Below are 24,875 nucleotides of genomic sequence, written 5' to 3'. Positions count from 1 at the left end.
CATGGTCTGCTGAAGCATTATGCTCCCAACTTTGTGGAAACAGTTCAGGGATGACCCTGTTCCAACATGACTGCGCACCAGTGCACAAAACAAGGTCCAAAAAGACATGGATGAGTGAGTTTGGTGTGGATTAACTTGAATGGCCTGCATGGAGTCTTGACCTCAACCCGATAGAACACCTTTGAGATGAATTAGAGCGGGGACTGTGAGCCAAGCCTTCTTGTCCAACATCAGTGTGTGACCTCACAAATGTGCTTCTGGAAGAAGTCAAAAATTCCCTTACCTTTGTGGAAAGCCTTCCCAGAAGACTTGAAGCTGCAAAGGGTGGGCTGTCATCATATTAGACCCTGTGGATTAAGAATGGGATGTCACTCAATTTCATATGCATGTGAAGGCAGATGACCAAATACTTCTGGCAATATAGTGTAGGTGCATTTCATGATTTCCATGTTAAACATTGAAAACCAATAGAACACTATTACATTTTTCCAAAATAATGGTATTTTCACTTCACAATCTGTGGTGCCAACATCAGCTAACCCACTGGTTCTGTATTGTTTTGACTGGGATCATTTGAAAAGGGATCATTTGTACCTTGGGTTTGAAGACGATAAAGCCTACAGCTGGTCAAAGATCTCAGTTGGTTTGGTGATATTAATAGTTTTATGAAGTAAACATCAGATGGCATGGCAGATTTAACACAGTGCTCAACATAATCTGAGGTTCAGGATAAGTGATACTGATATCATTGATTTTAACCTTCTAGGGTCCACAAACTCAGCCACACATCAAATTTAGTGTTTCTGTATGTTTTTCTGTTTTTGCGATGTGTTCTTCTTTTCAGTGGTACAGTATTTATATTTTGTTCCTGCCTTGTTTGATCAGGAACAAAATAGACTACAATCAAAATGAGTTGAACTCATATTTTTGGCTCATAATCATCACATATTTCAACAGTTTAATTGCAAATGCTCTAATTGGTCAATCAAGTTTATTTCATTGGCTAATTTGAAGTGAAGAGGTTGATCCCTTTAAAACTGTAGGCAGTTAAACTGGTACAATCACTAATGGGGTGTCATTTCCATTGCACTTAACTTGTAACTTGGAGGGTCAGAGGAATTTCTGAAACTTGTTTTAAAGTACTTAGTGTTCATTTCCATATTTAATATGCAAATTTCTTCTCTCTCTCAGGAAGTGATGGGTGTTAAACACAGAGCATTGCTCAGTCAGTCAGTCATTACGGGGACAGTATGGAGTTCAGGTCTCTCTCTGTGATACTCTGTGAGTAAATGTTCTCTATGTCTTCATTAGAGTGAGAGCTGCTGTATGAAGTTGTTAATATTCAGTCTGAGGGCTCTGAGATGATCAGCTTCTGTGGGATTCAGTAACTGTATGTAGTTCAGATGGTTTACAAGCTTTTCTGTCATGCTGAATTCAGAGTGTCGAGAGTGTCAGTTTCAGCCGGGGGTCCTTTGACATGTTTATTATAGTAAATTATTAGCATAGCATCTAGTCTGCATTGTTATGAGGTACTTTGATGAAAATTCTAAGAATGAACTACAGAACGAAGGCATCTTCTAGTGAGTCTGTGTTCCACTTGATTTATTTCTTTGGCTATGTTTTCAAAACTCTGTCGCTTATGTGTTTTATTATACACTGTAATTCAGATCATATCACAGAGTAGGTATCAGACTCTAATCATGTATTAGTGTCAGTACTGCAGTACTACTGGTGCGTTGTAGATGCTCTCAAGCCGATGCATTACATTTACATTTACAGCATTTAGTAGACGCTCTTATCCAGAGCAACTTACAAGAAGTGCTTTGTCTATCTAGATAATGTATCTTTGCTAGTTACCAACAGGTTAGAGAGAAAGCCAGTCCTGAGCTCAGATACTGCTAAGAAACAAAATGTCACTGTTGATGCCGAGAGAAAAGGAACAGAGCTGAACTCTGTGCAATTCAATACAATTCAATACAATACACTAAAATACAATAAACTACACTACAATACAACACAATATAATACAATGCAATGATTTTACTTAATTCACTTTTAAAATGTGTCCAAATTTAAAAAAAAAAATTAACAGACCCTCTGCACCAAAAAAAGTGTGTTTTTTTAAATAGATAAGAGATATTGTATGGTTATTATGGTTATATTGGCTGATATTTGTATCAGTTGTGTTACTACAGCACATCTAGAGTTCACATTGTTTTATTCTTAGTTCTTCTGAAAAAAAATGGTTTGTGAGGCGCTACACAGCAGCTTAGTGTTGCCTGGATTTGCCTGAACGTATCAGAACCCAATATACCAAATATGGCGAGAAGATGTGACAGGCCCTGATAAGAGCCACAAGCACCAACGTACACTAGCTTAGCATGCAGCAGTTTCGCCACAGCACAGGATCATGATAGCTCATTGAGACCTCACTGCCACAACTTAAAGAACAAAATCTCAAATCTGAGCAAGTAAATATGCATTTTTGTGTGTGGAGCTGTTCGCTCAGGCTATTTTTATTTATATCCTTGTAACACCAGAGGGCTAAAAGGCAAAATCTCCAGCAGCTCCAGCTCACTGAGGCACTTTTAGAGGATAAAGACTCAAAATCTGAGCGAGTGAAACTGAATGACGGGTGCTGGACTGACTGGAAGACAGAATCTTTCTAATTATGATTATTATAGTGGGATCTTATTATTGCTACTGCTCTTCATTTCAGTCTGTTCATAGATAGAGACAGCATGCATGATACTGGTGGGAAGGACAGGGTTTAGAAACAGGACAGCAAGGGGGCTTTAAAGTTAGCATAGTTATGAATGTTCATATTGATAGATGACAGTCTGTTTAGTGAGTGTTGAGGTTTAGGAATGTTTTTGTTTCATGCAGTATACATACATTTAGCCTCTTAGCTCCCCCTAGTGATGATTTCATGAACTGGTCACCGAAGGGTAAGGGGGGAAAAAATAGCTGCCCCCTGCTGGTCAAATCATTTTTTTTTCACACTGTATTGGAAAAAAATGTGTGGGAGGAAAATAATGAGATTTTTCATGGTTGAAGTTGTACAAGTGATGGAAAAAACAGAACTTTTTTTGTCTTTTTGGTGAGTTATATAGGAAGAAAAATTAAATAATGTGGAATTTAAAAGTTATGAATGCATTTTTTTCCATCTTACCCTTCAAGACTATCTACTATCCTTAGTATTTGGTTCAGGGCTGTGTGTTTAGGACTGACGCTGAGTTGACCTGAATCTACAGCTCCAGCTCTGCTTGACCCATTCAGACTCATTAATGCTACCTTTTAATATTTCTTATTAATTCTTATCTTCTGTTTCCCTGCTTTAGTGCTGACTGTCCTTATCCACTGTGGACAAACTCAAGGTGAATCACTCACATGCATTCATATACATTTTCAATTTAAAGTCATATACATTCACAATTTAAACCTTTGTTTTAATAGATGACTATGAAATTAGGCCCTTTCTATGATGTTTAGTAGATCAGTGTAGATCTGATGTCTTTCCTTTAAGGATAAATGTTTGTTTCTGTTACAGATAAGCCAGTAGTTGTAATTAAAGATCCTCCAGGCCGAAAAGATATACACATAGGAGAGACTGTCACTCTAAAATGTGAAATACCGGGGGGGGAAGGTCGTGTGTGGACTTACAGCTGGTATAACAATGGGAAAGAAGTTCATCGCTCTGAAGAACAAAGTGAATACAGGTTTCAGATGACTGCAAATTACAGCACGGAATTTACCTGCAAGGGAACCACAAGATCCAGTGATCCTGTTAAATTAACTTTGTCAGGTAAGTTTGTTTATCTTCATTATGTTAATTGTGCATGCATTCATGTACTTTGGGACTTTCTTCTTAAGCATGCGAAATATAGTGCAGTGTCAATGCAAACAGATGAATTTAGTACCCACAGTGTAATTTGCTAAACCTGAAAATTATTCTGAGGATGGTGATTGCATGAGTAAATGAATACCAGGGAGGGACAGCTGCTAATCTTCTGTGCATTTTCCATCATGGATGCACAATAATGTATATTTTATATTTATAACTGAAAAATATCATTTATAGTATAAAAATATCAGAGAATTATAGCTACACTTTGCACAATGTGAACATTTGTGAGATCAGAGACTGATGTTCAATGAGTGATCCTGGCTCACAATCGACATTCCAATTAATCCCATAGGTGTTCACTGGGGTTGAGGTCGGGCCACTGGAGCTCTTCCACTCTAAACTCAAACCATGTCTTTATGGAGCTCACTTTGTTTACAAGTGCACAGTCACGCTGGAACAGGAAAGGGTCTTCCCCAACCTGCTGCCACAAAGTTGAATGCATATAATTGTCTAGAATTTAACATCATTCTTCACTGGTAGTATAAGAGGCCCAATCCCTGAAAAACAGCCCCAGACCTTTATCCCTCCTCTACCAAATGTTTCTGTTGGCACTATGCATTCAACAGGTAGTGTTCTCCTGGGACCTGCCAAACCCAGACTCAGTCAGACTTTCAGATAGTGAAGTGAAATTTATCACTCCAGAGAGCTTTATCCACTGCTCCAGAGTCCAGAGATAGTGTGCTTTACATCACTTCAGCTGACGCCTGGTATTTTGCCTTTCTAGGCTTGTGTGTAGCTGCTTGGAAACTCATTTCATGAAGTTCCCAAAGGACAGTTTGTGTATTTGTCTTTCTGTAGAGATTGTATGGCTCTGTGCTTGATTTTACACATACAGTTAGCAGTGACTGAAACACCTTAACTTACTAATTAGAACAGGTGTCCACATACTTTTGGCCATATAGTGTATGATGATGCTACTTCTTCACAGCCTGCTAACTCTAGTATGCTTCTGATGCCACTTTGATGCTACTTGATCCCACACTGTGCCCAGTCTGTTACTACCACCCATTTACCTACAGAAGCTGGATTGTAACCTATTCATTGCAGCCCTGGTATAATTAGATGTTATTCAGTGAGATTAATCTACACTAATGTACACATCTTTACTATTATTCATTAACAAATTAATAATAATGAGGGTGTTCATTCATTTAAGTAAATAGTAAATAGAAATGTAAGTATACATACAAAATAATGAATTAATTAATCAAGCATTTATTTATTATTTATTGTAATAAACTGATTTTAACTTAACAGAAACACTACAATGATCTTCCTTGAATACAGCAGATTGCAGTGATTTTTTAAGTCCTGGTGGTAGACTCTTCACAGCCAGCAGTGCCATCATGCATACATGGTGCCATCAGTGTAACTGAGACTGATTTATAGGAGTTCATTTACATTCAGTTACTGTACATACAAAGAGACTCTGAATGATTCTGAATGTAAAGACAGAATGTCTCATGTATGAAATTAGTGTTAATCATTCCTTAAAACCTAATCATTTTGTGTGAGGTATTTATATCAACACTAAATACTGTTTATGTAAGAAAGCCCAAAGAGATGCATGTAATTACAACAGTTTGTGAAGAATACAGAGGAAGCTTATGTCTGTAAATGTCCAGCAGGGGGAGCTCCATATAGTTTTTGTTAAGGGATGCAGGATGCCACACATGAGAGAATACTTTATTATTTAGGAATGAAAAACAGTAAAAGGGGGGCATTAAAAGGCACATTTCAAAGCCTTAGTATGAAATAAACTATTTAGGTAAAGATTTGCCTTTACAGAGCTTTCACTGCATCTCATGGCTGTCTGTGAGTCCATGAGTGAGAGAAGCAGAGAGACAAGGTGGAAAGAAAAATACATTTGTAGGATGGGAATTTTCTATGATTTTTCCCCACCATCATTTTAATAATACTGATGTACAACCCCAATTCCAACAAAGTTGGTACGTTGTGTAAAACATAAATAAAAACAGAATACGATGATTTGTAAATCATTTTCAACCTATATTCAATTGATTACACTACAAAGACAAGATATTTAATGTTCAAATGGATAAACTTTATTGTTTTTTGCAAATATTCACTCATTTTGAATTTGATGCCTGCCACACGTTCCAAAGAAGTTGGGACAGGGGCATGTTTACCACTATGTTACATCACCTTTCCTTTTAACAACACTCAATAAGCGTTTGGGAACTGAGGACACTAATTGTTGAAGCTTTGTAGGTGGAATTCTTTCCCATTCTTGCTTGATGTACAACTTCAGTTGCTCAACAGTCTCTGTTGTCATATTTTGCGCTTCATAATGCACCACACATTTTCAAAGGGAGACAGGTCTGGACTGCAGGCAGGTCAGTCTAGTACCCGCACTCTTTTACTATGAAGCCACGCTGTTGTAACACGTGCAGAATGTGGCTTGGCATTGTCTTGCTGAAATAAGCAGGATGTCCCTGAAAAAGACGCTGCTTGGATGGCAGCATATGTTGCTCCAAAACCTGTATGTACCTTTCAGCATTAATGGTGCCTTCACAGATGTGCAAGTTACCCATGCCATGGGCACTAACACACCCCCACACCATCAGAGATGCTGGCTTTTGAACTTTGCACTGTATTGAAATCATCGTATTCTGTTTTTATTTACGTTTTACACAACGTCCCAACTTCATTGCAATTAGGGTTGTAGGAAGGTTGAACACGGATGGCGTAAAACCAAACCTCAGATCTACAAAGAAATCTCCAAAGACAGGCTGCTTGATTACAACACAATAATGCACAAAGCTAGACAATCTTTTTTCTCCAGCGTCATCAACAATAATATTAACAAAAGCAGAACACTCTTCAACATGGCTGAATAACTAAGGCATCTATATATATGGCCCCTGAATTAGTTTCAGCTGAGAGATGTAATGAGTTTGTATACTTTAACACTTAAATCTATGTCAGACGAGCCTTTACTACATCTATATCCACCAAAGAGCCTGTGTTCTCTGCATCACCACATTAAGGTATTGTGGTTAAAATGTCCCAGTTTAGTGCTATTAATAATTCAGTTTTAGTTGATCAAATCAAATCAAATCAAATCAAATTTATTTGTATAGCGCTTTTTACAACAGATGTTGTCACAAAGCAGCTTTACAGAATTTCAGAAAAGAAAAAGTTTCAAGAGAACTGTAAGAATGTACAGAAACCCCCCAGTGGGCAAGCCGGGGGCAACAGTGGCAAGGAAAAACTCCCTCAGAACTGAGGAAGAAACGTTGGGAGGAACCAGGCTCACCAGGGGGGACCCATCCTCCTCTGGTCAAACTACCTACAGGTGATTATATTACTAATATTAATAGCAGTAATATTGGTATTAGGAATAACTAGGAGTCTATGAGAACATCAGCGTAGGGTGGGCAGCTCATCCAAGGGTAGCTGGTGGTGGTGGTAGCTGGGGCGTGGGCAGCTGGTCTGAAGTGGGTAGAAGGAGGGCTCGGCAGTCAGTCGTCCTTCAGTGTCCAGCCGGACATATGGGTGATTGTATACTCGGAAAAAAAAAAGCAGGTAAATGGGATTAGTTTTGTTCTATCTGTTTGTACATAAACAGGGGATGTGAACATTTACAGAGTGTGGCTAACGACTCCAGCAGGTCTGACTATGACAGCTTAACTAAAAGGAGAGAACCAGAAGGACACACAGACACGGCAGCACTCTGAAACAGTTCGGCATCCCTCCGCTCCACCGTCCACAAACTTGAGTGACCGCGTGCGAGCAGCGGGACGACAGCACCAGCGTCTCAGTTTACTATAATTCCCTGTGTCCATGGACCCCTGGATCTGCTGCCTTTATCTAAGGGGGAACATTAGCTACCAAAAGCTAAACTGAACAAGTGAGTTTTCAGCCTAGTCTTAAAGATTGAGACTATGTCTGAGTCCCGAACAGTTTCTGGGAGATCATTCCAGAGTTTGGGGGCTTTATAAGAAAAAGCTCTTCCCCCAGATGCAGCCTTATGAATTCTGGGGACTATTAATAAGCCAGCACTCTGTGATCCAGGTGTGGCTGGAAAGTCGGCGAGATTTAAGATTAGAAAGATATGGTCCTAATATAGACCCCTGCGGAATTCCAAATCTCACTTTTGAATAATTGGAAGATAAATTCTTTACCCTAACGAACTGATAACGTTCTGATAGGTAAGATCTGAACCATGATAAGGCTGTGCCTGTGACTTCAACCATGTTTTCTAACCTTTCTAGGAGAATATTGTGGTCTATTGTATCAAAAGCCGCGCTAAGGTCAAGTAGCACTAAGAGAGATATGTAGCCTTGATCAGAGGCAAGAAGAAGATCATTAGTTATCTTAACTAGAGCTGTCTCAGTGCTGTGGTGTGGCCTGAATCCAGACTGAAATTTTTCATATATATGGTTCTTATGTAAATATGAACTAAGTTGTTGGGCCACAGCTTTTTCTAAGATCTTAGATATAAACGGTAAGTTAGAAACAGGCCTGTAATTAGACAAAACGGTGACATCCAGATTTGGTTTCTTGATCAGGGGTTAGATAACTGCTAGTTTAAAAGCTTTGGGTACATGGCCCAGACTAAGGGACGAGTTTACAATAGTTAAAATTTTTATAATGACTGGCAGGACTTCTTTGAGTAATTTTGATGGAATTGCATCGAGTGTGCAGGTTGTGCAATTTGCAGAAGAGATCATCTTCTCTAGCTCCAGCTGTGGGAGGGGGTAAAAGGTGTTTTGTTCTATATCAGCCAAGTCAGATGACAGCCAAGCTGGATTTGAATTTGATACTGTGGGTTGAATTTGTTGTCTAATATTATCAATTTTATTATTAAAGAAGTCCACAAAAACTTCACTGGTGAGAGTTGCTGGGATTTCTGGTTCATTACCTGCCTGATTTTGTGTGATTTGGGAAATCACATTAAACAGAACTCTAGGATTATACTTCTTATTCTCGATCAGCGAGGCCAGATATGCTGAGCGAGCTTCAGTGAGGGCATTTCTATACTCTATAAGGCCGTCCTTCCAGGCAGAGTGGAACACGTCCAGTTTGGTTTGACGCCATTTCCGCTGTAATTTCCGAGCTGTTTGTTTTAAGGTCCGGGTTTTATCGTTGTACCACGGGCTTTTTCTGCCTTATTCTTTTTATTTTAAGTGGGGCCATATTTTCTAAAGTGGATTGTAAGGTATTTTTTTTGATCCACTTGAAGTCTTCACACATTACCAACCAATTTTTTAAAAAAACTTTTAAAAAGCAGCAAACAAACTTCAGAAAGTAAACATGTCACTGATGTTGGGCCTTTTCCTAGCACGGTTGTTAAACCTCTTAAAAAAGAAAAGAGAAACAACTCTAGTGAGTAATTACAGACATTTCAAATCTACCTTTCATGGGAAAAATCATTGAGAAAATCATTTTCAAACAACTTACTGACTGCCCTTAAACAGCTGTCTAGACTAATTTCAGTCAGTTTTCTGGCCTAATCAAAGTACTGAACCAGCTCTAATTAGGGTTATTAATGACCTTTATTTAAATACATTTAAAGACTGAGATACTATTACTGGTCTATAAATTGCTTAACGGTGTCGGCGCAGCGTAATTATCTGATATGCTGCAGCAATATGAGCCGAGCTGAGCTCTCAGAAAGGGCTTTGAGTCTTCTGCAGACCAACAGAAGGAAAAACTACTTCACTGTTGCTCATGCAGTCCTCTACAATTCTGCACTCACCTGGGACGAGCTGCATGTCCCTCACTCACAATGAGCAGCACTGTGTTCAGCTACAAGCTGGAAATAAGGCTCTGCTGTAGTGGATAAGTACAGTTCATGAATCTGTCACAAAGCAAACTTTATATGGGTATTAACATTAAATCCACATGTGTTAAGACTAACAGGCTCTTGTGAGATTTATTGGGAATTAAATACTTTGGACTTGGACTAAATGCTCACTCTCACAGCAAGTACAACACACAACAAGCTTTAATAATGAGCTGAGATCAGAGGAGCAAGCAAACAAAAGGTAGGACAGAGGAAAAGACAAAACTAAGAGAGTAAAAGTAGAAGAAGAGGACAGACACGCCCAAAAGGCAAACATCTGGCACCAAGGACAACGGGGGTCTCCAGATGCTACAAAATATTTAAAGAAAGTCACTTACATTCATCAACAAGGCAGAAGACACTTTAGATCTGCCATTGTTAAGGCAGGTTGACTGTGAGACCATCACCATCATAAATATGGAGGAACGTGGTCAGAGACCAAAACTTAATACTGCTTTTATCACCAGCCTAGATTTATCTGGGCTGAACAGGCCTGACTCACATCCTGGTTATTATTATACACACACCCCTCGGGGCAACTTAGTATCTCTTGAACTGTGGGAGGAAACCCACACAGACACGGGGAGAACACGCTTATCCTTCTGGGTCGGGGTGGGTGCTGGAGCCTATCCCAGCAGTCACTGGGTGATCACAGGGCAGACACACTGACATACACATTCACATCTAGGGGCAATTTAGTATGTCCAGTTGGCCTGGCTGCATGTCTTTGGCCTGTGGGAGGAAACCAGACAATCTGAAAGAAACCCATGCAGAAACGGGGAGAACATGCAAACTCAATACAGAAAGGACTGCAGTCGCCCCGCCTAACCAAACCCAGGCCCTTCTCGCTCTGAAGTGACAGCACTACCCCCTGCACCACTGGGCCATCCTGACACTGGGATACTCAGTTTCACAAAAGCATCTGTGTGTTAGGATCAACCCAGTCTAGGAGAGAGAGTGTTCAGTGTGATGCTCGCTCTACCATTTAAGAATCATCTTTCTTTTAAGGTGCTTTTGAGAAAACCAGTCCAGAACAACATCCTCTCTCTCCTCAACTTTAGCAAGATTGGTGTTCATAAAGCAGTTCTGAGTTAGAGACTGATCTCAGATTCAAATCATCTGCATTTATGATGATCATAATCCCAAACACTGGTTCTAGATCAGCACTCTCATTATTGAGGTGGTTTTGTGAACTCTGGCTGTGAAGTTCAGCCAGCAGAGACACCATCTGCTCTTCAAGTCATTCAGGAGATTAGCTACAACTGTATTCCGTTGATTTAGACATTATAATGAAGTCACACGAGGCAAATGTTTGTGTTTAAATGCAGATGAGGCATTTTTTCTACACATATAAACAAGACGTCCATTACTTGGTAGCTGTGTGCACCCATGAGTCTCTGTTGCTCTTGACAGTGTTTTTCTTTGTTGGTTTCCACATTTATTAATGTTTCACTGTGACAAAATCATCTTTCTGTAACAGCTGCTGGATATTCGTGCTCAATTAACATTTATACAGAGATCAGAGGTCACTACTTTCACTGACTCCATTACTGTCGACTCACAGCTGCATGTTTTGTCCAACTTGCAGTGATAATGGAGTCTTAAATTATAATAACCAAGTTTAACTTAATTTTTCATGTATTTTTATTCACTGCCATGCAGTCAGTCTCACTCCAGAATATTCTCTCTGTCTCTCTCTCTCTCTCTCTCTCTCTCTCTCTCCAGTCTTTTCCTGATACCTCTGTTACTCATTTCTCCTGACTGATGTTCTTCATGTTGAGCTGTTCTCAGTTTGTTCCTTGTAAAGTCTTGTTCTGTTCTTTCCTAGCAGTTCTAGTTGATCTCCCGGTGAATCTTGTTCTGATGCTGTCTTTATTCTCACGTTTGTGTTTTCAGTTCCTGTCTTGAACTGTATGAACTCAGTTTCTCTCCATTTGCCTGTTAATGAAGAAACGAGTCTTCCTGAAGCTTTGAACCAACTGAATCGATTCGAAAATGATTCATTGTTTCGAAGCGCTCAAAACACCGCAGACTTGCGCCACCTGCTGATCAAATTGGTGTAAACTGGCCTGATGAAGTTTAATGCCTGTAGAACTGCATAGAGATTATACTCTATGTGCTCTACACATAAACACAACAAATTACAGTTTAGTCACAGTGTAAGACGAGAGATCTCTCACAGTGTAAGTGCTATCCTTCATCTACATCCTTGCACACCCACACCTATTTATTTGAACCTGGCATTAATACCCTTGATGTTTTCCTTTGTTTGGCCTCTGCTTTCAGACCTATTTGCTGCAGTTGGAATAGTGTATCTCTGAAAATTACAGCAGAAGGAAAAAAATACTTTACTTTTAATGTAAGTCAACATAACCAATCTGTTTTCTACATAATTTTGCCTCCACTCATGATATTTACACACCACGTCAAGGACAGACATTCTCAATTCAATTATACCAGAGACTGAAAAACAAAAAACTGGAGATATGAGAACAGCTGAAATATGACAGACCACTGTTTGTGCTGATGTTAATCATATTTTCTCATCTTGAAGAAACAAGTTTATTGTGGTTTATATGTGTTACTTCAGCTTAGGAGGTCTCACAAGTGGAGTTAGTGCTGAAAGGCCGTATGCTCTGCTCATCACTTCAGAAACACAGTAATGTTCAGTTGTGCACACATAGAGCAAATTCAGCATCACCTAGAAAGTTACAGTCATCATACACAACAATAATTACAGGATTACAGGTCAGTTAGTTAGAGCTTACATTTTTACTTCTTCCTAGAAATATATACAAGTGGGTGTAAGGACGCTACTTCAGGATTCACAGGTGCAGGAGTCTATATAGGCTACCTGGTTTGGATGTCGGTCTCCAAGGCTACCAACATGGTCTGACAAGTGGAGGGACAAGGTCAAGAGGCTACAGCCAACACACAGAACTTATTTTAGCAGTTATGCAATTGTTATGTAAAATGTATAAAGTAAAACTAGAAGAATGAAGTACATTTACAGTTAGAGTTTGAATATTATTATCACGATATATAATGGCTCACATTTCAATATTATAATATAAAAACACCACATAAAAACCAGCCATTAGGGGTGTACTTTGTGTACTTCTGGTGCCCGGTCCCAAGCCCGGATAAATAGTGAGGGTTGTGTCAGGAAGGGCATCCAGCGTAAAATTTATGCCAAAACTATCATGCGGATCACGAATATGATTGCCATACCGGATCAGTCGAGGCCCGGGTTAAGAACAACCGCCTCCGGTGCTGTTGACCAGCAGGGTGCCGGTGGAAATTGGACTACTGTAGGTCAAAGACCATCAAAGAGGAGAGGAGGAAGGTGGGTTAGAAAGCAGCGAGAGAGAAGGAAAGGCAGGAGTGTGGAGGTTAGAGTAGGGACTCTGAACATAGGGACAATGACTGGTAAAGGCAGAGAGCTTGCAGACCTGATGGAGAGAAGGAAGGTAGATATTCTGTGTGTCCAGGAGACCAGATGGAAAGGAAGCAAGGCCAGGAACATTGGAGGTGGATTCAAACTGTTCTGTCATGGTGTAGAGAGGAAGAGAAATGGAGTAGGGATAATCCTAAAGGAACAGCTTGGGAAAAGTGTTCTGGATGTAAAGAGAGTGTCAGACAGGATCATGAGCCTGAAGTTGGAGGTTGATGGTGTGATTTTGAATGTGCTCAGTTCATATGCACCACAGGTTGGTTGTCAGTTAATGGAGAAAGAGGAATTTTGGAGTAAGATGGATGAAGTTGTAGATGGTGTCCCTAGAGAGGAGAGATTGGTGCAGACTTCAATGGACATGTTGGTGAAGGAAACAGAGGGGATGAAGAGCTGCTGGGTATGTATGGTGTGAAAGACAGAAATGTGGAAGATCAGATGGTTGTAGATTTTGCAAAGAGACTGGAAATGGCTGTGGTGAACATGTATTTTCAGAAGAGGGAAGAACACAGGGTGACATACAAGAGTGGAGGGAGGTGCACACAGGTTGATTATATCCTTAGCAGGAGATGCCACCTAAAGGAGATTGGAGATTGTAAAGTGGTACCAGGGGAAAGTGTAGCAAGGCAGCATAGGGTGGTTGTCTGTAGAATGAGATTAGAAACAAAGAAGAGGAAGAGAGTGAAGAGAGAGCCAAAGATTAGATGGTGGAAGCTGAAGGAGGAGGAAGGTTGCAGGCAGTTCAGGGAAAAATTGCAACAGGCCCTTGGGGGTCCTACCTGAGGACTGGGAAACTACAGCTAAGGTGGTGAGAGAAACTGGCAAAAATGTGTTGGGTGTTTCGCCTGGTCAGAGGAAAGAAGACAAGAAAAGTTGGTGGTGGAATGAGGAAGTCCAGGAGAGTATTCAGAAGAAGAAGGCAGCTAAGAAAAAGTAGGATAGCCAGAGAGATGAAGGAAGTAGGCAGGAGTACTGTGAGGCTAGTCGCACAGCAAAAAGAATGGTGGCAAAGGCAAAGGCTCAGACCTATGATGAACTGTATGAGAGGCTGGACAGTAAAGAAGGAGTAAAGGACTTGTATTGTTTGGCTTAACTGAGAAATAGAGCTGGAAAGGATGTATAGCAGGTTAGGCTGATAAAGGATAGAGAGGCAAATGTACTAGTGAGTGAACAGAGAGTGTTGAGTAGATGGAAGGAGTACTTTGAAGTACTAATGAATGAGGAAAATGAAAGAGAGAGGAGGACAACGGGGGGAGAGATAGTGGATCAGGAAGTGCAGAGAATTGGTAAGGTGGAAGTGAGGGCAGCTTTAAAAAGGATGAAGAATGGAAAGGCAGTTGGTCCAGATGACATACCTGTGGAGGTATGGAGATGTCAAGGAGAGAAGGCAGTGGACTTTTTAACCAGGTTGTTTAACAAAATCCTGGAGAGTGAGAGGATGCCTGATGAGTGGAGAAGCAGTGTATTGGTCCCCATTTTTTAGAACAAGGGTGATGTACAGAGCTGCAGTAACTACAGAGGTATAAAGTTGATGAGCCACACCATGAAGGTATGGGAAAGAATTGTTGAAGCAAGGCTAAGGCGAGAGGTCCAGATCAGTGAGTAGCAGTTTGGTTTCATGCCCAGAAAGAGTACCACAGATGCCATTTTTGCATTGAGAGTGTTGGTAGAGAAGTACAGAGAAGGTCAGAAGGAGCTACATTGTGTCTTTGTGGATCTAGAGAAGGCATATGATAGGGTGCCAAGACAGGAACTGTAGTACTGTATGAGGAAGTCAGGTGTAGCTGAAAAGTATGTTAGGGTGGTGCAGGACATGTATGAGGATAGTGAGACAGTGGTGAGGTGTGCAGTTGGAGTGACAAATGGTTTCAAGGTGAAGGTAGGGTTACATCAGGGATCAGCTTTGAGCCCTTTCTTGTTTGCAATGGTGATGGACAGGTTGACAGATGAGGTCAGGCAGGAAGCTCCATGGACCACGATTTTTGCAGATGACATTGTAATCTGTGGTGAGAGTAGAGAGCAGGTGGAAGAGAATCTGGAGAGGTGGAGGTTTGCACTGGAGAGGAGAGGAATGAAGGTCAGTAGAGACAAGACGAAATACATGTGTGTGAATGAGAGGGAAGCAGGTGGAAAGGTGAAGATGCAAGGAGTAGAGGTCATAAAGGTGGATGACTTCAAATATCTTGGGTCAACCATCCAGAGCAATGGACAGTGCAGAAAAGAGGTGAGGAAGAGGGTGCAGACAGGATGGAGTGGGTGGAGACGGATGTCAGGGCTGATGTGTGACAGAAGGATAGCAGCAAGAGTGAAAGGGAAGGTTTACAATATAGTAGTGCGTCCTGCTATGATGTATGGTTTGGAGACTGTGGCTCTGTCTAAAAGACAGGGGGCTGAGCTGGAGGTGGCGGAGATGAAGATTTTCGTGGGAGTGACAAGGATGGACAAGATTAGAAATGAGCAGATCAGAGGGACAGTGAAGGTGGAGCAGTTTGGAGATAAAGCCAGAGAGGCCAGGTTGAGATGGTTTGGACATGTGTTGAGGAGGAATAGTGGATATATTGGGCAAAGAATGTTGGAGATGGAGCTGCCAGGTAGAAGCAGATGAGGTAGACCTCAGAGAAGGTTTATGGATGTAGTGAAGGTGGACATGGAGATGGTTGGTGTGAAAGTAGAGGAGGCAATGGATAGGGCAAGATGGAGGCAGGGCAGGTGCTTCATTTCTGGTTTCTATGTTGTTATATACATAAAAAAATCATACAATGGTAATACACATAAAAGGTAGCATTAACTGACTGGCTAAGCACTGCTGCTTAATGCTTTGTCAGTCTTTACTACAACCAAGTGCAAACATTGTGTTTTCACTTTAATTACAATTGATCATCACTGGTTTGCAAGATTTTATGGAAGAACACACTAAAACGTCAAAAATATAAACTATGTATTTCTCTTAAGAGCTATTTGTAGAAATCAACCCCCAGGGCATCAGTGCTGACTTTAATGTAGAACTGCAGAACTGCTTAGAGATTATACTGTGATCTACATATGAACACATATGGCATATTTATGCAGTGTGTTATTTAACATAACACGGTCTATAAGACAAGAGAAGCCTAGAGTAACCTGACAAAAATGACTATCAAAATTATGACATTAACTTAATGGTTAACATTATATTTAACATTGTTTTTAATGAAGTATAACATCTTTTCTGCTCTTGAACAAACGATGTGTTTTGTCTGTGTCAGAATTTCCGAGCACGGGGTGTTAAAACGGTCATTGTGGTTTCTCTCCATGTTGGTTCGGCTTTGTGGTTTCGATCAGTGGAGGAGGGGCTAAAAGGCCTCGTGCTCTGCTGTCACTTTAGTAACACAGTACATTTCACAGGTTTTTGCTGTTATTAAAAGTAAAGTAAAAAGTAAAGGCATTTGTATCTGTTCATGTATACTGATACTTCCAAAGAGAAATAAATAAAAACAAACAAAAAACTGCAGTCCTGTGTGCAGACAGTGGGAGCATTTCTGCAGGACAAGCTCAGGAGAATATAGTTAGTGTGTGAAAACTGATCCATGTTATGTGGACACTACAGAACTTTCAAAATCTCAGAATCGCTGTACTGATCACTGTATGACATTTAGTTCTTGTGTTCTGTTGTTAGTGTAACAGTGAGTCCCCTATATGATGCTAAAAAGATCCAACAGAGTGCACTCAATCCCCCAAATACTGCTGACTCACAAAAGTGTCTCATGTTTGCCAAATAATAGCTTCAACAAGTTGTTGTGGTTGTTTCTGCACTGAAAACAATAAAATGTAGCCTATACATGGCTGCATGAGTGAAACTGAAAATTTGCTTGAATTTTATTCATGATCATCCATTAAGTGACCAGACAGACCTCAGGAGAGTTGGTGTGGACTGACCTTGAAGCAGAACATGAACTACATAAAAAAAAAAAAAAAACTCAGTGATGCAGAAAGCTCCATGACGACAGTGGGCCTCAACTGAGCTCTGACTGTGTTCTTTTAGATTTAATCTTAATTACAAATTGATTGCATAGATATAACAGAAGAAAAAACTAGAAAGTAAACTGTAAATGATCTGAGCAATCAAAATAGACACATAACCTACGCAGCCGCACTCAGACAATCACACCATGCAGTGAAACACGCATGTGCACCTTCCAGTTTGAGTCCAGAGCAGCACAGAGGGGGTTAAATCTGATATCAGGCCTCTCACTGCCTCTAAGAGTAGAACTGATGAACCGTTTGTACTAAAACCCCATTAACACAAAATGATGAACCATGTTTACTGACTGCTCGCATGCTAATCAGTAACATCTTTAACCGTCATGTTGGGCATCAAATATAGAAACAGATGAAGCTCTCTCTGCACTTCCTTTTTCAAATTATCTACCATATTTGGATGCACATGGTTTCAGGACTCGGCTGAGTCTGTTTGAAAGTACTGCACATGAAGATTCCCTTAAATGACTGATATTTAGTTTAAAGTCTCTGGATCAGTGCAGATTAGGGATCATTGACATTTTCCCCCTTGTGATGACCCTCTAATGTGCTCTTTCATTGGCTGGTTTCTCTCAGACACTGTATGAGTCTAAAGTCTTCTTAAAGTAACATTTTAATTCCACTGAAAACTGATCAAAATAATTTAATCTGGTAAAATCACTCAAAGTGGTAAAAGCTCTGTGCTGTGAAAAAGTAACTGTAAAAGTAAAATTAAAAGTTTTACCTGATTTATTAGTTTTTAGTATTATAGTGTACATTAGTCTTTTTCACATTTGTTACAGAATTGTTTCAATCTAATAGTTTTTGTTTTGTCTTTTCATTTTTTAAATAATTTCACTTAATATAGGCAAAAGTTATTCAATGCCTACTGGCCCTGTGTATTTGAGTATTTGCCACTCTTTAGTTACTACTAAATCAACCAATTAACCAAATGTCATTTGGATCAATTCAATAAGACACACCCAAGCTTGATTTCTGCCAGCCCTGTTGAATCTAATCATCATTTAAACAGAACCTTTCCAGCTCTGTAAAGTAGTCCAAAAGATCTCAACAAGCAGCACACTGTGCCACAATGAAAAGAATTAAGAAGAGTTATTAAAATGTATAAGTCATGAAAATGTTACACAGCCATTTCCAAAGCTCTGGGACTCCAGCGAAGCACAGTGCAAGCCATAAAACATGGTTGTGGTAGTTTGATTGTGTAGGGATGCTTCACTACTACAAGACCTGGTCAGCTTGCTATAATTGATGGAACCATGAGTTCTGCTCTCTAATATAGATCAACATCCAGTCTTCGGTCTGTGATCTGAAGCTCAAGTGTAAATGGGTTATACAACACAAGACCCAATGCACAAGGCCAGGTCCACCTCTGAATGGATTAAAGTTTTGGAGGGGCCTAGTCACAGTCCTGACTTGTACTCTTAAGGACCTTAAAGGGGCAGTTTTTGCTCAATATGGCTAAATTAAAGTAATTCTATAAAGAAGAGAAGTTATTAGGGTTAGGGGACACTTACATATAGTTAATGTAGATGTTACAAAACTTATTTTCTTCAATAAAGAAAATTATTTTTTATGAGGATCTGAAACCACGTAGTGACAAATCTGCAAAAATAGAAAAATATGAGGACGTAAAAACTTATTCACTGCACTGTAGCTTGTAAGGTCAATATTTGAAAACAATGTTTTAAAGGATGTAAGTACTAATCCTTGGATGATTTATTCAGATGCTGGCACTGGAGTTTTTCCTTTCAGTTTTCCTGAATTGTATCTCTCTCTCTGTGACGTGTGCTGTGAGTGTAAGAACACAGGAAGTGTTGATTGTTGAACGCACTGCTCAGTCAGTCAGTCAGTCATTACGGGGACAGTATGGAGTTCAGGTCTCTCTCTGTGATACTCTGTGAGTAAATGTTCTCTATGTCTTCATTAGAGTGAGAGCTGCTGTATGAAGTTGTTAATATTCAGTCTGAGGGCTCTGAGATGATCAGCTTCTGTGTGATTCAGTAACTGTATGTAGTTCAGATGGTTTACAAGCTTTTCTGTCATGCTGAATTCAGAGTGTGGAGAGTTTCAGTTGGAGGTCCTTTGACAGGTTTATTAGAAAATGATATGAGCTCTACTCTGCATTGTGGGTCATTATCAATGAACATGTATTTGTGTGTCCTTAATTAGTAAATAAATATTTAATTAAAATAGACAGCTCACGTCTGAGTGACTCTTAAATGACTTTAAATAATACGTCATGGCCTAAAACTAAATTTAAAACATATCACTCACTTTTGTATTGTTGATTAATAATGCCTTTGCTTATGCGTGTTCCTCATTCAGATTCACTGGATACAAAATTACATATTTGGTTCCATTCATTTTTTTCTTAAGTTGAAGTTTGAGTGACTTTATCAACCTTTTCTTTCATTTTCTGTCATACAGCATTTTATTAAAATATTTGAGAACTGAAGCAATCCAAAAACACCCCTCCCCCATCTGACCGGTCCATTCATCCGCTCCATCTGTACTTTACATCACTGACCAAACGATAAATAAGATGTTAAGTAATAAAATGAGTGAAAACACATTAAAATAAAGATGCTGGCTTATATAATGTGCTTCATACCATTTGCTTCAATCTTTTCACCACATTAAACAAACCTGTCTCCACGTCTGAAGAGTAGATGCTCCAGCATTATTGACTGTAGCTGCAGCTGATTCTAACAGTACTGTGGTCATGTAGCAGAAATAGTGTCATACATTAAGATTATGTGGGAAAAACAAATTCCATCCTCTTGATCCTCAGTTCACTCTTAGTTTCCAGACGTGCCATTTTCTTCTTACTTACACTTGTCCTGTTTCTATTATTCGGTCATCCTGGGGATAGATTTCCTTAAACTTCACCTCCTTCTCATATGGTGGGGGGGTCTCTTTACTAGGTCTGTATGTGAGAATTATATTATATAATTTATATTAATAAAAGTATTTTATAATTTATATTATAAAAGTATATTCATTTCTGCCATTAGTTTTTCTGTTTCCTTGGCATTTTTTCCTATTTCCTATTAAAACAGGGAATGTAAACATTTACAGAGTGTGGCTAACGACTCCGGCAGATCTGAGTATAACAGCTTAACTAAAAGGAGAGAACCAGAAGGACACACAGACACGAGAGCACTCTGAAACAGTTTGGCATCCCTCCAATCCATCGTCCACAAACCTGAGTGACTGCACGTGAGTGGTGGGATGACAGCACCAGCTCAGTTTACTTTAACTCCCTGTGTCCATGGACCCCTGGATCTGCTGCCTTTATCTAAGGGGGAACATTACCTACCAAAAGCTAAACTGAACAAGTGAGTTTTCAGCCACGTTTTCAGCCATGTTTTCAGATTGAGACCGTGTCTGAGTCCCGAACCTTTTCTGGAAGATCATTGCAGAGTTTGAGGGCTTTATAAGAAAAGCTCTTCCCCCAGCTGCAGCCTTATGAATTCTAGGAACTATTAATAAGCCAGCACTCTGGGATCTGAGCAGTCGTGATGGCTCATGTTAGGAAATAAGGTCTTGCAGCTACTCAGGAGTGAGCCCATGTAGGGCTTTATATGTCAATAAAAGAATTTTATAATTAATACGGAATTTAACAGGCAGCCAATGAAGTGATGATAGCGTTGGACTGATATGATCAAATTTTCTAGTTTTAGTGAGGACCCTGGCTGCAGCGTTTTGGATTAGTTAAAGTTTGCTTAGATTCCTGCTTGTACATCCTGACAGTAGCGCATTACAGTAGTCTAGCCTAGAAAGTGATAAAGGCATGTACTAGTGTTTCTGCATCATGCAGGGACAGGGCATTTCTGATCTTGGTTGCGAAGATGTAAAGTTGTTCTAGTGATGCTGCCTATGTGTTGATTGAATGATAAATCTGAATCAATTATGACGCCAAGATTTTTTGCTGCTGGACCAGGTGTAACTGGAATGTCGGTGAGATTTAAAATTAAATCTGATCATTTATTTCTTGCAAATGTTGGACCCAGAAGGAGAACCTCTGTTTTGTTACTGTTTAGTAGCAGGAAGTTACATAACATCCAGCCTTTCACGTCTTTTACACTGTCCTCCATTTTCTTTAACCTGTATTTGTCATCAGGCTTGGCTGATATGTACAGTTGCATATCGTCTGCGTAACAATGAAAGTTTACGCCATGGTTACTTATAACTGCCTAATGGTAACATGTATAGTGTAAATAATAATGGTCCTAATATAGACCCCTGCAGAATTCCAAATCTCACTTTTGAATAATTGGAAGATAAATTCTTTACCCTAACGAACTGATAACGTTCTGTTAGGTAAGATATGAACCATGACAGCGCTGACCCTGTGACTCCAACCATGTTTCCTAACCGTTCTAAGAGAATATTGTGGTCTTTTGTATCGAAAGCTGCGCTGAGGTCAAGTAGCACTAACAGGGATACGTAGCCTTGATCAGAGGCAAGAAGAAGATCATCAGTTATCTTAACTAGAGCCGTCTCAGTGCTGTGATGTGGCCTGAATCCAGATTGGAATTTTTCATATATATGGTTCTTATGTAGATAAGAACTAAGTTGTTGGGCCACAGCTTTTTCTAAGATCTTAGATAGAAATGGTAAGTTAGAAACAGGCCTGTAATTTGACAATACGCTAACATCAAGATCTGGTTTCTTGATCAGAGGTTTGATAAGACACCCGTGGTGTTGATAATGTGACTAACATAGTTTAGTATAAGAGCTATAGATTAGAATGTTGTGAGGTATTGAATCCGTCCTGTGATCTACTAAGCATTTACTCTGAGTCATGTTTCTGTTGACTTTGTTTTCTGACTTTGCCCTTTTTGCTCTGCCGTCTGGATTGTTTATCTGGTTACTGCTTTTTGGATTTTTGACTCTTGCCTGTGTCTGAACCACGTTGTCTTTTCCCTTTTGGATTGTTCACCTGGTGGGACGTATGTGATTTTGTTCATCTTCTGGCTGATCAGTTTGACCCATGCCTGTTCTGTGACATCGAGATTGGATTGTGTTTATATCAGTAAAGCCTCCTTTGATTTTTATATCTGCAAGCGTCCAATTCTGTTAGACTCGTTACAGTTTGCAGCTGCAAGCTTGAAATGAGGCTCCGTTTCAGTGGACATGCACTGGATACAGTTCAGGAGTCTATCACAAAGCAAATTCAAAGATGCCCACATCAATGTTCAACCAAAAAACAGAAGCCCTTGTCAAGTAAGGATTTTTTATATTAACAGGCTCATTTATGATTTATTGGGGAAAAAATTAGAGCCACTTTGATCCTGGACTAACTGCTTTATCACAAACTCAGTCATATAGCAAGTGCAACATAGTGACTTTTAATAATTAGCTAGAGATCAGATGAGCAAAAGGAAAGGCAGGACAGGGGAGAAGACAAAACTAAGAGAGTGAAAGTGAAGCAAAGACACAAACCTGCTGAATATGCAAGTCCAAAGGGAAGCGTCAAATACTACAATGTCTTAGAAAGAAATTTCAGTGTGTAACAATTGCTGTCACATCTGCCGCCTGCCATTCTCTTCCCCACCACAGGAGGTCACCGACTCCTGAAAACTAGGCATTTCTTGATCCTTTGACCTGTGTAGTCTGCCATCTTGTGTATATATACCCTGCGTTTGCAGGTGCTCATTGTGAAGTCTTGTTTGGTTTTTCCACAATTCTGAGTGTTTATTTTTATGATTTGGTTTTCTGGTGTTTTGACCTTGCCTCTTGGTTTGTTTTTGACTACTCTTTTGGATTTGCCCTCTTTGGATTTGTCTGCTTTCTGTGGCCTGCTTTTTTGGATTTCTGACCCCCTGCTTGTTATTACCAACCTTGCATCTGGAATTAAACTTGCACTTGACTCCTGCCCCTCGTGTGAAGCAGTTTGTGACAATTGCCTACATGTATTGTACTACTGTGCATGCGCAAGGGAGTTTTAGCCCCTCCATGCAAGATGGTGAGCTGCTGTAGCACAGCCTCCAGTCTGCTGTATCTATACTCTGAGCTATCTGGACAGTGATGGTGAGATAAGAGGGTGACCTGTCATTAAATATGTCTTCTACCCCGCACGGAGTGTATTCCTGTCTGTGTGCCTCCAAAGGAGTCAGAAACCCTGGCTAGCTCTTCCACCACACGCTCCCCCTTTTTTTTCTCCATTACAAGTGACATCAACAAGTTCATTCTGAGAACATGACCATTAAAAATATGGAGGAATGTCATCAGAGATCAGAACTTAGAACTGCTTTATTATTATTTTCAGCCTAGATTTATCTTCATGTAGGTTAACATGAGCTGCAAAGGCCAAGCCCACGTCCTGGTTATTATTTAAGCCTTGCAGGCCTCAAGTGCATTCACTCAAATCCAAGTGAAATTGGGATATTCAGTAAAATATTCCAGAATATTTTAAGCTATTTGGGGCTCATTTTCACAAAAGCATCCAAGGCTCACAAAAAAAATCAATATGGATGTACCAAAAATGGATTTGGGCTGGCAGTTAGAACAAGGCATACTAGGGCTTTACTAAGGCTTTACTGAAGTGTTTTGTGAACACAGACCCTGTGAACACAATCCCTGAAGTTTAGCCAGCAGTGACACCGTCTGCTCTTAAACTCATTCAGGAGATTAGCAACTGTAATCTATTGATTTAGAGATCACAATTAAGCCACATAAGGAAGATATTTGAGGCATATTTTCTACACGTATAAACAAAAAGCCCATTACTTGGTAGTTTTGTGCGCCCTGTGTTACCAGAGGTGGACGAAGTACACAAATCATGTGCTTGAGTTAAAGTAGAGACACTCTAGACCTCAACTTGAGTAAAAGTAGAAAAGTATTTGCTTTCAAATGTATTTAAGCATCAGAAGTAAAAGTACTAAAAGATTAATTGTGGCTCTGATGTCCTGTTATCATTTTTATAACAATACTCATGAACTCAGTTTAGGTGAAAACACTCCAGCGTCTCTCTTGGTAAACCAGTCTTTTAAGAGAATGTCATTAATTAGTGATGCTGACGTCTATTAAAATGATCATAAGCATAAAACACTGAAGGTAAACAGTTTCCATCAGGGAGATCCGAGTGGCTCTCGGAGCAAAGCAAAAACTTGCTTTAAACTCAGTTTTCCTTTACTAAACGGCATCTGTGGGTCTCGGTTCATAAACATAAACTAAACGAAACTAATTTACTATAAAATAAAAGTGTTTGTAATAATGACATAATGAATAATGACAACAACCTGGCACTCAACACGCACAAAACAAAGGAGATCATCATGGACTTCAGACGGACTAGGAACTAGGCTCACACCCCCATCTCCATCAGTGGAGTTGCAGTGGACCAGGTGTCCAGCTTTAAGTTCCTTGGTCTCCACATCTCCAATGATCTCACCTGGTCCTTGAACTCCTCCGTCCTCATCAAAAAGGCGCAGCAGCGCCTTTATTTTCTGCGGAGCCTCAAGAAAGCTCACCTGTCTCCCAGGATCCTGGTGAACTTTTACTGCTGTACCATTGAGAGCATACTCACCAGCTGCATCTCTGTATGGTACAGCAGTTGCTGCGCTGCTGACCGCAAAGCACTCCAGCGGGTAGTAAAAACGGCGCAGCGCATCACAGGCACCGATTTACCCACCATCGAGGACATATTCCACAAACGCTGCATGGGCAGGGCAAGAAACATC

At 40.0% G+C, this 24,875-nt stretch overlaps 1 protein-coding gene across 1 annotated transcript in view; it reads left to right on the top strand.

Moving 5' to 3' along the window:
* The first annotated feature begins 1,224 nt into the window (after positions 1 to 1,224).
* LOC108415279 (Fc receptor-like protein 5) overlaps positions 1,225 to 24,875 on the top strand; it is a 93,409-nt gene continuing 69,758 nt past the window's right edge. The window contains exons 1-3 of the mRNA XM_037535042.1: positions 1,225 to 1,281; positions 3,342 to 3,377; positions 3,551 to 3,805. Coding sequence (XP_037390939.1) covers positions 1,251 to 1,281; positions 3,342 to 3,377; positions 3,551 to 3,805 — 322 coding nt within the window. The 5' untranslated portion in view covers positions 1,225 to 1,250. The remainder of the gene's footprint in view (positions 1,282 to 3,341; positions 3,378 to 3,550; positions 3,806 to 24,875) is intronic.

Source organism: Pygocentrus nattereri, chromosome 2, assembly GCF_015220715.1.
Source record: "Pygocentrus nattereri isolate fPygNat1 chromosome 2, fPygNat1.pri, whole genome shotgun sequence".
Lineage (NCBI taxonomy): Eukaryota > Metazoa > Chordata > Actinopteri > Characiformes > Serrasalmidae > Pygocentrus > Pygocentrus nattereri.
Note: the sequence above shows the minus strand (reverse complement) of the source record. Positions and strands in the feature narration are given on the sequence as shown.